At 39.6% G+C, this 12,298-nt stretch overlaps 1 protein-coding gene across 1 annotated transcript in view; it reads left to right on the top strand.

Annotated features, from left to right (window-relative positions):
- The window catches only part of ZBTB11 (zinc finger and BTB domain containing 11), a 28,021-nt gene extending 18,199 nt beyond the window's left edge, over positions 1-9,822 (top strand). Inside the window, exons 6-11 of the mRNA XM_058555713.1 lie at positions 597-842; positions 2,419-2,563; positions 3,476-3,593; positions 6,630-6,788; positions 6,904-7,079; positions 7,632-9,822. Of these exons, the coding sequence (XP_058411696.1) occupies positions 597-842; positions 2,419-2,563; positions 3,476-3,593; positions 6,630-6,788; positions 6,904-7,079; positions 7,632-8,149 (1,362 nt within the window). The 3' untranslated portion in view covers positions 8,150-9,822. The remainder of the gene's footprint in view (positions 1-596; positions 843-2,418; positions 2,564-3,475; positions 3,594-6,629; positions 6,789-6,903; positions 7,080-7,631) is intronic.
- Positions 9,823-12,298: the final 2,476 nt, after the last annotated feature.

Here is a 12,298-nt window from a genome sequence, read left to right as displayed (position 1 = left end):
CGTGCTGTGGCGGCGTCCCATATACAGTAGAGGAAGATGGGCACAGATGTTAGCCCAGGGCCAGTCTTCCTCAGCAAAAAAAGAGGAGGATTGGCATTGGAAGTTAGCTCAGGACTGATCTTCCTCGCCAAAAATAAAAAATAAGGAACAAAAGTTTTCATGAATCCTCAACAACTACAGGACAAATTCCAAGGACCATCACAGTTTAATCTTTCTACTTTTTCCAACCCCTATTTTTCTCCACCCAACAACTATTAGTGCTCGTATAGTGACAGATTCTTCTGTCTGTCTGTGTCCTGCCATTCATTCAAGACAGACCTAGCCACCTCAGTGAAGCCTTCTATTGCTGGGATTCCTCCCTCTTCTTAAATATTTCACCCTTTTTTTTTACATATAAATCCTGTTCTGTGGTTAGAGTAGGGGCTGGGACCTATCCCTTTCATCTTTTTAACCTGGTACCTAGCATGTTGTCTTTTACATAGTGTATTTATTGATTGTATAATTATAACAAAGAAATGGGAAGTCGAACTGGGAGTTGTTTCACTTAACATTTTTAATAGAATTACATTTAGACAGAATTTTACTTTTTCTTTTAGTTGTGTAAAAAACAGTTCCAGTACCGTGCCTCATTGCGAGCACACCTTATTCGACATGCCAGAAAAGATGCGCCTGCTTCATCATCTTCCAATTCCACGTCTAATGAGGCATCAGGAACATCGTCCGAGAAGGGCAGAACCAAACGAGAATTTATATGTTCCATATGTGGAAGGACATTACCTAAATTATATTCTCTTCGAATACATATGTTAAAGCACACAGGTGTAAAGCCACATGCATGCCAGGTAAAGCATGACATTTATTTTGTTGTATAAAGAAGATTGGAGTGATGAGACTGTCTGATTCTGGAGTCACCCTCACTCTTGTAAAATGTTGCAGGGAATTCTCGGACGTTCTCAGGTTGTTGCCTGGGTCAAGGGTGATTCCCAGTTGTGTTAATTTGCTGTTTAATCTGTTGTAATTTGAAATGAATCTAGTTAAGATGTTCGTGAAACTTATTAGGATTCAGAGGAGGTACCTGCTGAGAATAAACAACTCATCATCCCGGTCATCTCTTAACCTACAGCAGGACCAGCCTGGACTGGAAGGGAACCCGTGGCTTAAACAAATCTCCTCAGCAAAAATTCTTCCTAAGCTGGGTGTCCTTCTCTAAAGCTGAGGACTGAGGGTACCTAAATGCCGAAGTATGACTCTTGGGTAAAGAGTCCTGAGATTGGCCACCTTTGGGCTACTTGGAACAGTGAAAATTTTCTAGTAGCACGTGTAGCCTTACGTATGAGCATGACCCACTATTTTTATTATTAAGTAGTTTTGGAACCAATGGGATTTTTTTTTCAATGAGATTTTTAATGTTTTTCTCTCTCGGGTTTTTTTTTTTAAGCTTTTTATTATATAAGAACAGAATACGAGAGAATACGATAGACCCTCATGTGTCCTTCATCCAGCTCCATTAGTTATTGACACGTGATCAGTTGTGTTTTCTGTGTGTTGTCACGCCCTGCCCTACTTCCTCCTCCCCTCAATTATTTTGAAACCAAGTCCTAACCATCATTTTATTTATATATTTGAAAACTAAGTATTGGGCCGGCCCCGTGGCTTAGCGGTTAAGTGCGCACGCTCCGCTGCTGGTGGCCCGGGTTCGGATCCCGGGTGCATACCAACGCACCGCTTCTCCAGCCATGCTGAGGCCGCGTCCCACGTACAGCAACTAGAAGGATGTACAGCTATGACATAAAACTATCTACTGGGGCTTTGGGGGAAAAAAATAAAATAAAATAATTAAATAAATATATAAAAACTAAGTATTAATTGGGCCTCTGATCTACTAGTGTAGCACTGCTCAAAATATGGTCCATGGAAGATAAGTACAGAAATGGAGAGTAAGCTATAGAAACGGTCATGGTAGTTTGACATTGTTGTGATGTTTTTATTGTGTTTAACAAAAATCTTTCCCCGGTGGATTGGGGAAAGAAAAAAAACTTGGTTCTTCATAGTTTGAGAAGCACTGTTCTAGTCGATGTAGCAGGAAATGAGTATATTTTCTTGATTAAGCTCCAATGTCCGTTTTAATATAAGGTATACTGTTTACAAATCTCACAAGGGCAACATGAGGTTGTTTTGTACCTGAGCTTCAGTGATAACATGGATGTAAGAAAAGTAGCAATGTTTGTTAGGTACTGAATCAGAAGATGATCAGCCAGCTAATATTCTTGGCATTTGTTTCAACTTTCACTTGGTCACTTAATTTATGATTTAAGTTTTTTATTTAAAATGCCATACTGGTTTCTCTGTCCTCATTCTTCAGAAACAGCCCCTATCTCCCTTTCTATTTTATTGGTTTAAATACCTGTGCTGTCTTAGGTCTGTGGAAAGACTTTCATCTACAAGCATGGTCTAAAATTACACCAGAGTCTCCATCAGTCACAAAAGCAGTTCCAGTGTGAGCTATGTGTTAAGTCGTTTGTTACGAAACGGAGTCTTCAAGAACATATGAGTATTCACACAGGTAATGAGAAATTTGTATTCACATAGTTATGTACTATATACCATGAATTTACTATTATACTGATTACACTGTGTTTATTTTGGAAATTATATTGATATATTGATGGCTGGATGTGTACAGTTTTTTATTAATGAGAATAAGGTTAAAAGGTGTTCTTAAGTTTATTTTTGTGTGTACTGAGTATTGAATCATGCATAATTTAGAGCCAGGCACCTAAAGAAATGGTCATGCTTTTAAAAAGTTAAGCAGTAGGCAGATATAACTGTCAACGTGATATGTGGCTTATAACTTTATCAGAATTTGTAGTCCACACATATTTTCAAATGCTTAAAGCAGTTATGTGGAAATGGCTGGTGAAGGGTAAATATCTGCTCTAGAACTTGTATTAAATGCTGTGTTATTATAATCCAGATGATTGTGCAAATGTATCACATTCTTTGGGTAGTAGTAGCCTTGCTAATACTATTGTTGAGAGGAAATAAGGATTTTGATGTGGTTTTTTGTTTTTTGTGAGGAAGATCAGCCCTGAGCTAACATCCGATGCCAATCCTCCTCTTTTTTTTCTTTTTTTTTTTTTTTTGTTGAGGAAGATTGGCCCTGGGCTAACATCCATGCCCATCTTCCTCCACTTTATATGGGACACCGCCACAGCATGGCTTGACAAGCGGTGCATCGATGTGCGCCTGGGATCCAAACCGGTGAACCCCGGGCTGCTGAAGCGGAGGACATGCACTTAACCGCTGCGCCACCGGGCTGGCCCTGATGTGGTTTGTTTTATTCTTAGAAGGTGACTGCCAAATATTATAGTTTCCATGTCCATTTGATCAAATAACTTCTGAAATATGACATAAAGTATTCTGTTGGAAGGGTACCTGATTGCTAGATTTGTGACATGGTTTTTATTTTTTATAGGAGAGTCCAAGTACCTTTGCTCAGTTTGTGGAAAGTCTTTTCACAGAGGCTCGGGACTCAGCAAGCACCTAAAGAAACACCAGCCAAAGCCTGAGGTTCGAGGCTATCATTGTACTCAGTAAGTATTTAATATGTGCACCATTCAGTTAATTTCCTTATATTCTTACTTGGTTTATTTGAAAGTCGCTTTCAAAAGAAAATATTTGAGAGGCCGGCCCCATGGCTTGGCGGTTAGGTGCGCACGCTCCGCTACTGGTGGCCCGGGTTCAGATCCCGGGCGTGCACCAACGCAGTGCTTCTCCGGCCATGCTGAGGCCGCGTCCCACATACAGCAACTAAGAAGGATGTGCAACTATGACGTACAACTATCTACTGGGGCTTTGGGGAGAAAAAAGGGGGAGAAAAGGAGGAAGATTGACAATAGATGTTAGCTCAGGGCCAGTCTTCCTCAGCAAAAAGAGGATTGGTATGGATGTTAGCTCAGGGCTGATCTTCCTCACACACACACAAAAAAGAAAATATTTGAGGTGACTATAGTTGATAACAGTGTATTGTATAACTGAAATTTGCTAAGAGAACCTAAATGTTCACATACATATCTCTCTCTCTGTCTCAGAGGTGATGGATGTGTTAATTAACTAGATGGGAGGAAGCATTTCACAATGTATACATATGTCAAATCATCACATAGTACACTTTAAAAACCTTACAATTTGTCAATTATACCTCAATAAAGTTGGAGGAAAAAAAGAAAATATTTGAAGATAATATTAAACTGTTATTTGTTTACTCTTGATTTTAATCACTTTTTTTCTTTTTTTGCCTAGATGTTGCTATTTGTTTATGACTTTTTGAAGTTTTATTTAGATATAAATCACATACCATAAAATCACTCATTTCAAATGACTTAAGGGCGACCGGCCCCGTGGCTAAGCGGTTAAGTGCGTGCGCTCCGCTGCTGGCAGCCCGTGTTCGGCTGCCGGGCCTGCACCGACGCACCGCTTCTCCGGCCGTGCTGGGGCCGCGTCCCACATGCAGCAACTAGAAGGATGTGCAGCTGTGACATACAACTATCTACTGGGGCTTTGGGGAGAAAAAGGAGGAGGATTGGCAATAGATGTTAGCTCAGAGCAGGTCTTCCTCAGCAGAAATAGGAGGATTGGCATGGATGTTAGCTCAGGGCTGATCTTCCTCACAAAAAAAATAAAATAAAATAAAATCACTTAGGGGCCGGCCCCATGGCCGAGTGGTCCAAGTTCTGCGCTCTGCTTCGGCTTCGTGGGTTTGGATCCTGCGCGCGTACATACTCCACGCGTCGGCCATGCTGTGGAGGCATCCCACATACAAAATGGAGGAGGTCTGGCACAGATGTCAGCTCAGGGACAGTCCTCCTCAGGAAAAAAATAAATAAAATGACTTAAAGAGATTCTTCAAATGTGCTACCTAGAGGTGGGGACCGTAGGAAAGAAGGGTCCCCGGTGCCAGCCAGAGTTTGTTTCTAGGCAGTTCCTCTGAAGTTCTGGGCCCTCCAATGGTTTCTCCATTCTTCAGACTGCTTTTCTTTCTCCCTCTTTGCATTTTCCAAAGCCTGCTGAAATCTCTTTTTTATCATTGAGGTAAAATTTACATAACATCAAATTCATCATCTTAAAGTGTCCAGTTCATGGCTTTAGTATAATCACAGCTCTGCCTTGGCCTTCTCTTCCTGTTTGCACAGAGTGAGCCAGAGGAGAGAGCTTAGGGCCTTCTCAGGTCTTTGCTGAGCATATGCCCAGCCGTGGGTAAGTGTGTGGACTTCTAGATTCCCGGGAATCTGTGAGAGTCTTTCAAAGCCCCAGTGCCCCAGAGCATCTAATGCCCCAACCTTTCCTCCCAATACACAAGGTTTGTGTATTATTTGTACAAATGGTTATTCCTTGCCCTGGGCGGCAGGTGGCTAATACTTTTGCCTTTAAATGTTTTCAATAAACTCCTCCTCTTTCCCTCTAGACCTCAGCCATGGGAGAGTTAGGCAAAATAAAGGCAAGCCCTTTGAGACACCCTTCAGGGAGTCACAAGATAGGTCAAAACAAACAACCACAGGTTTTTGAAAATAAGTCCCCCTAGCACTAGGAACCATGAGAGGGAGTGCAGTCTGGTCTAAACAGCTGCTGCTTCTCAGGGAGAGTGCAGTCTGGTCTTCACAGCTGCTGCTGAGCTGAGAAGCAGAGGCCGGGGCTAGGGTAAGTGCAAATGCCCCAAAGCTCTTTTACTGAGACTCAACAGTTTTTTTCTTAATTAAACTTTTGCCTGGTCACTGTAAACTGTTAGTTTCCAGAGTTTCAATAAAATTGATTCTGAGAGTTTTGCCAATTTGTCCACAGATTTTGTGGAGGGATGGGCTATTGGAGTTCCCTACTCTGCAATATTTGCTGATGTCACTCTAATCAGTCTTATTTTGAAACAAAGACAGTTTATTATCAATCCATTTTTAGTTGCAAGTGAAAAAAAAACCACCCTAAACAGTTGGCTTGTATGAAAAGTCAAGTCCAGGAGTCTCAATGGTTTAATGGAAACTGGTTCAGATCCGTTAGCACTGGGTGTCTGTGAGGCTCTGTATGGACAAGGCAGGGGCCGTGGTTTCAGCCCCACATCCTCTCAACTCCCAGATTGTCCGACTGCTTTCTTGATGGTTCCTTTAACAGCCCTGAGGTTCCCTCCCATTGGGTCTGGTCAGTCGTTTGGTTATCGCTGAATCAGTCACTGTGGCCAAGGGAATGGGGTGCTCAGGGCAACTTAGGCCTGAGTCAGTTGTTCCCTCCTTATGGTCAAGGGGACCATAAGTGTTGGCCTGCTCCCAACACGGGGACAGAGAATGGGAGAGGGTAAAAAGGGATCAGATAAGGGTTGAGGGGACAGAAAATAAACATCCTCTATAATAACCTTTGGGAGCTCTGCATGGCTCTTTCTAAAATGCTTCTAGAGCTCTAGAGCTAGAAGAACTTAAAACCCTGCAGCCTTATTACAAGATTGGAATACTAGTGAATTCTTTTGTTTTTTAAATTGGAATCATCTTATGGAGTTCTAGAAACCCAAGAATATACTCAGTTTTTGGAAACTTGTTTTAAAAGAATAATAAGATGATCCAGTTGGATGATTGAACGTTATGTTGCAGATGTGAAAAAAGTTTCTTTGAAGCTAGAGATCTTCGCCAGCACATGAATAAGCATCTTGGTGTGAAGCCGTTCCAGTGCCAATTTTGTGATAAGTGCTATAGTTGGAAGAAGGATTGGTATTCTCATGTGAAGTCTCATTCTGTCACTGAGCCTTACAGGTGGGTACATTTGAGGAGGGTCTGAAATTAATTGAGACATATATGTACTTGGATTAATCTTATGGATGCTGGTGCTTTGGAAAAAGTAAGTTAGGTTTTTTCCCCCCTATTTTAGGTGTAATATATGTGGGAAAGAATTTTATGAGAAAGCATTGTTCAGAAGGCATGTAAAGAAGGCTACCCATGGGAAGAAAGGAAGAGCCAAGCAAAACCTGGAACGGGTGTGTGAACGTTGTGGAAGGAAATTCACTCAGCTGAGAGAGTATAGGAGGCACATGAACAACCATGAAGGTAACACCACTTAATATCACGTATGCATCTAATAGAACGAAAACCAGTCCAGGAGTGATTCTCCCTGCAGCAGCCCTCGGGCCTATTACTCGCTTTCCTTGATGAGAGATTTATCATGGAAGATTTATTCAAGTGACAGAGGTGATCCTGAATCTGAGTGCCGAATTGTTGTATAGATAGATAGATTCCTTTTTTAGTGAGCTTAATATTCTGTCAGCATTTTTATGCTGAACTGGACTACCTGAAGCCTCTGTTTCCTTATCCTAGGATTATAGGATTGTGGTGAAGGTTCAAGGAGACTATGCGTGGAAACTCAGAGTTGTCTCTCAGTAACTTCTATCCAGGAACACCTTTAGAGAGATTATAGTGCAGAATCTGGTTTGTTCTAAATAAACCATCAGGTCCTAAATAAAAGATTGCCATAGTCAAGAGAAAAAGACTTAAGGGTACTATACTTAAAGAAAACCATTGTTTACCAGGCAGCTTTAATATGTTTTGGTACTTTGACCTCACCACACACACCTCTCTTCTTTTTTTTCTTTTTTTTTTTAGGAGTTAAGCCATTTGAGTGCTTAACATGTGGAGTATCTTGGGCTGATGCCCGATCACTAAAACGCCACGTCAGGACACATACTGGTGAACGGCCCTATGTCTGTCCTGTATGTAGTGAAGCCTACATAGATGCTCGAACACTCCGTAAACATATGACTAAATTCCACAGAGATTACGTGCCTTGCAAAATTATGCTGGAAAAAGATACCCTTCAGTTTCATAACCAAGGAACTCAAGTGGAGCATGCTGTTAGCATCCTAACAGCAGACATGCAGGAACAAGAAAGCAGTGTTCCTCAAGAACTTGAGACTGTGGTAGTGACAGGAGAAACTATGGAAGCCCTTGATGCTGTTGCAGCTACTGAAGAGTGCCCATCAGTATCTACACTTTCTGACCAAAGTATTATGCAAGTGGTTAATTATGTGTTGGCACAACAGCAAGGACAGAAGCTGTCTGAAGTTGCAGAAGCTATTCAAACTGTTGAAGTAGAGGTGGCACATATTTCAGAAGCAGAGTGAAGATAGTAATGGAGATAAGAAGTGATGTCTCCTGTATACTGAACTCACAGGACGTTTGTTTACAGTACTCGGTGACTGTCCGCCTAGAGTGTGGGTCAAGGCTCTGGGCTGTTGGGTGATGTTTTACCATTTCTGAACGGTTTGTCTGGCTAATGGGTTCTATAGAAAAGTCCATTTACTGTAAAGAAATTGAATACAAATCTATTTGATGGCAGTGGTTTATCATGGTATACTTTTTATGAATTAATGTTTATAAAGAACTGTACTAAATTAAAAACTGTACAGTTTCATTTGCATTTTGACATTATTGTATACTTTGAGTTTAAAAGGCTGCACCAGTCGGCTTTTCTTTGCTTTTATTCTCAAAACATAGAGGTTCTGTGATTTCATTTGCCCTGTTCATGGGTTAAAAAAAAAAATCTAATATAAAGCATTTTAGTAGGATGCATAGGTATATTACATTTTTTAAATGCTTCAAATCTGTGATTCTTGACTTATTATTTATTTTAACCCCTTATAAGTCAGGGATTCTTTATTCTATTTTAAAGCACTTAATGAGTTACATGTTGTAATCAAGTTTGCACAGTATACTTATCTGTATGGTGAACCCTTAAATGAATAGCTGATTTTTAAAATGCCATTAAAATGCATGAAATGCCTATTAAAGCCTTACTATACTATCTTTTCAAGGCAAGTAAATTGATTATGAGCAAAGAACACTGTTGTTAAACACTGTTGGTGGGAAATTTCTCCTTGATAACGTGGGACAACAAATGGGAAAAATGAATATTCTTTTGCTAAAGAATGGACAAGTTAAAACTAGGTTCGGTATTTTCGCAGCTTTTGTATCATGTTTAATTGTTCAATTTTGTTGAAAAACTGCAATTTAGAAATAGGATAGCAATATAGACATCTACAGCAGTCCTGTGGATATCATATAATTGTCAAGTAATTTCAGAATATTGAAGAGTCTTCAGTTCAGCCCTCGCTATCATATACTACTTAAAGAAAGTGATTCATTATGGTCCACCAAATTGTTGAAAGTAAATTATTTTGAAAAGTTCTCTAAGAATTACATTAATTTGTGTGTTTGATTTTTAAATTCCCACCTCTTTAAGCTATCCAATTTTCTGATTTTCCAAGTAACCATGGGGAGATGCCACATTTCTCTCTTCTGGGAAACTACCACTCAAACTATAATTGTTAAAATTAAACTTTTAAGTATTAGAAGCTAAAATAAGGTATAAAATTAAGATATAAACAAATCACAAGTAAATCATTCCTAAAGCACAAGAAAAGAATGTGCCTTGATGTACATATATTAAGATACCTATTCCAGGTTCCTTTAAAAAATGGCTTAAATGATAAAGAATGTGATGCCATGCATGCATTATACCTGCATATGTAATATTTGCATTTGCAAATTTCCCTTTGTTTCAGTAGCTTGTGGCTGACCTTCAATTTTAAGTGAATTGACATATAGTCTATAACTTTGTAATGGCTGCTTGTTTATTGTATCTTTCAGTTAGTGAAAATGTATTTCAATCTGAGTAAGATTTGGAATTGTCTTTTATGTTCCATCTTCACAATTGTTATTAGATTTAGTTAATTGTATAAGACCATTAATGTATGTCATAAATATGTAAATAAAAGATGTTAAATCTTGTTTAAAATCATAAGCTTTGGAGTTGAGCATGTCACTATTTTCAATTCATAAATCAGTTACTGTTATTTGATATGTTATTAACTTAATTCATTTTTAAAAGGAAAGGAAATTAAACACATTAAAAAATAACCATTAGAGGAACACATAACATTATTAAAACTTCTTACTTTTAAACTTGATCTTACCACAAAATTGAAAGCGCAATTAAATTATCCGTTTGGATAATTTAGATGTGTAGATTACATAAATTACATGTAGAAACGAGTGTTAGTTCCAAAAATTCAGTTTCATATTACTGTGCGGGGAACTTCTATATTTATAACAATTCTCTTTTAGAAACACACATTGTTTTGTTATCATCAGATTACTTTCCCCAAACGGTGTGGGTATCCCCTGGTTAAATCTGCTTGTTACTAACTGCGCCTAAGCGATTTGAGTCATTGCTGTTGGTCACTGAAATGTATGTATTGTCGATAGAAATGAATTAACTAATTCTCTAGCAAGTTTTGTTTTATTAAAAGCCAGTGGGTTTTAATTTAAAGCCAGGTGGGTTTTAATCTGTTTTTTTTTTTGTGAAAATGCAGTAGCTGTTTACAGATTTCACAGGGTTCTCTGAAGTGCTGGACTTGAGCTAATCGAAACCTTCAGTTTCTTTTTTTTTTTTAAATAGCGCTAGCGTAAACTATCTGTATGATGCTTTCTGCTCATGACTCTTCCTTTCAAACCTGCAGTCTCCTTGGATGTTTCTGAACAGGGGTTTTACATCCGATGTTTGGAACATACACAGTAAAAGCCTTTGCCTCCCCTGATCCTATAAATTTATTGGTTAGAGTTTGTAGAGGCTTGTGGAGCAAAGATGCATAGATAACTTCTTTATTTCTTTAATCGTTTGAAATATGCCATGCTTATTTTATAGTCTATTATCTGAAGTTTTGAAGTTTAATACTGCTGTTTATTGGGTTTTTCCTCGAGTTTTATAAAAGAGTATGAGCTCACCTCCAATAAGGCCTTATCTTTGGGAATCCTGTGCCACCCACCTAGGCTGAAGATGGGTCCTTCCAGATGGGTTTTATGTTTGCTGCTGCTAGGTTGCTCCACAAGTGTCAGTGGCTGGCTACTATTTGTATATTAACTTCTCAGACTATGGTTTCCCGGACCAACAACTGTAAACTTGAACTTGAGACCAGCGTGAGGGCAAGGGCATTGTTCTAACTCTTCAAGGGAGGCTTTTGCCCACCTGGAGCCCTGCCTGGGCCATTTAGACGTCCTTTCTGCTGGGCTGGTGCATGGCGTTTTTCTGGTTTGTTCCTTCACTGATGGTGTAGCTCTTCAGTGGTCCCCACTTTGTGTGGAATTCTTAGTCCCAATTTCTGTGGACCTAAATTCTGATCTGTTGTCACCTTTTGGCGATCAAAAGCCAGCCCCTTTGAAACTGGCAATCCCATGTACCACAAGAACCACTTGGGCTACGACGGTTTCAACTCAGTTTCCTCTTATTCCGGGACCCGAGGACATTCCCTTTCTCACAAACTCCTACTATGATTTTCACAGGAGTTTGTTATATTTTATCAAGTCAAGATTTTCAGCTTTTCGTCTCTTCCAAATTCTGAAAACCAAATAGTGTTTCTTTAAATATTTTTCCCTTCTGGTTCTCTCTCCTTTATTTCTGAGAGAAGGTTTTATTTCTACCCTCAATACCTCTTTCATTCCCCCCGTATTTTTCTCCTTTCCTGATGTTCTTTGATCTTTAACTTTTTATTCAATTATCGAATTCTTCATTTAAAAAATTGCGTTTCTGGGGCCGGCCCGGTGGCGCATTGGTTAAGTGCGAGCGCTCCGCTGCGGCGGCCCAGGGTTCGCAGGTTCGGATCCCGGGCACGTACTGACTCACTGCTCGTTAAGCCATGCTGTGGGGGCGTCCCATGTAAAGTAGAGGAAGATGGGCATGGATGTTAGCCCAGGGCCAATCTTGCTCAAGAAAAAATGGGAGGATTGGCATCAGATGATAGCTCCCGGCTAGTCCTCATAAAAAAAAAAAAATTATATTTCTTATACTACCATTTCCACTTGGGTCTTCATAGATGCTTATTTCTGCTCCCTTTTCCATTCATCTTTCCTTATCTTACTGATTGTATTTATTGTGCTCATTTCTTATTGTGTCCTGTGTGCTCTGCTAAAAATTACTTTTTGTGACTATACCACAACTTTACCATTCTACCATTGATGGATGTTTGGGTTATTTTCAGTTTGGGGTTATCATGAAGAATGCAAAGACCGTTTTTATCCTCTTGGTGTACATGGGCACGCATTTCTGTTGGGTATATAACTAAGAGTGGAATTGGAGTCATTTGGGCTTGTGAATGTTCAGCTTTTGCAGATAATACCAAAATATCTTCCAAAGAGACTGTGCCAATTTACACTCCAAGTGGTGGTTGCTCCACGTGCTTGTCAAGTACTGTTAGTCTTACTACCTTCTTAATTTG

Source organism: Diceros bicornis, chromosome 15 (assembly GCF_020826845.1).
Source record: "Diceros bicornis minor isolate mBicDic1 chromosome 15, mDicBic1.mat.cur, whole genome shotgun sequence".
Classification (NCBI taxonomy): Eukaryota; Metazoa; Chordata; class Mammalia; order Perissodactyla; family Rhinocerotidae; genus Diceros; species Diceros bicornis.
This window is presented reverse-complemented; position numbering and strand designations above follow the sequence as displayed.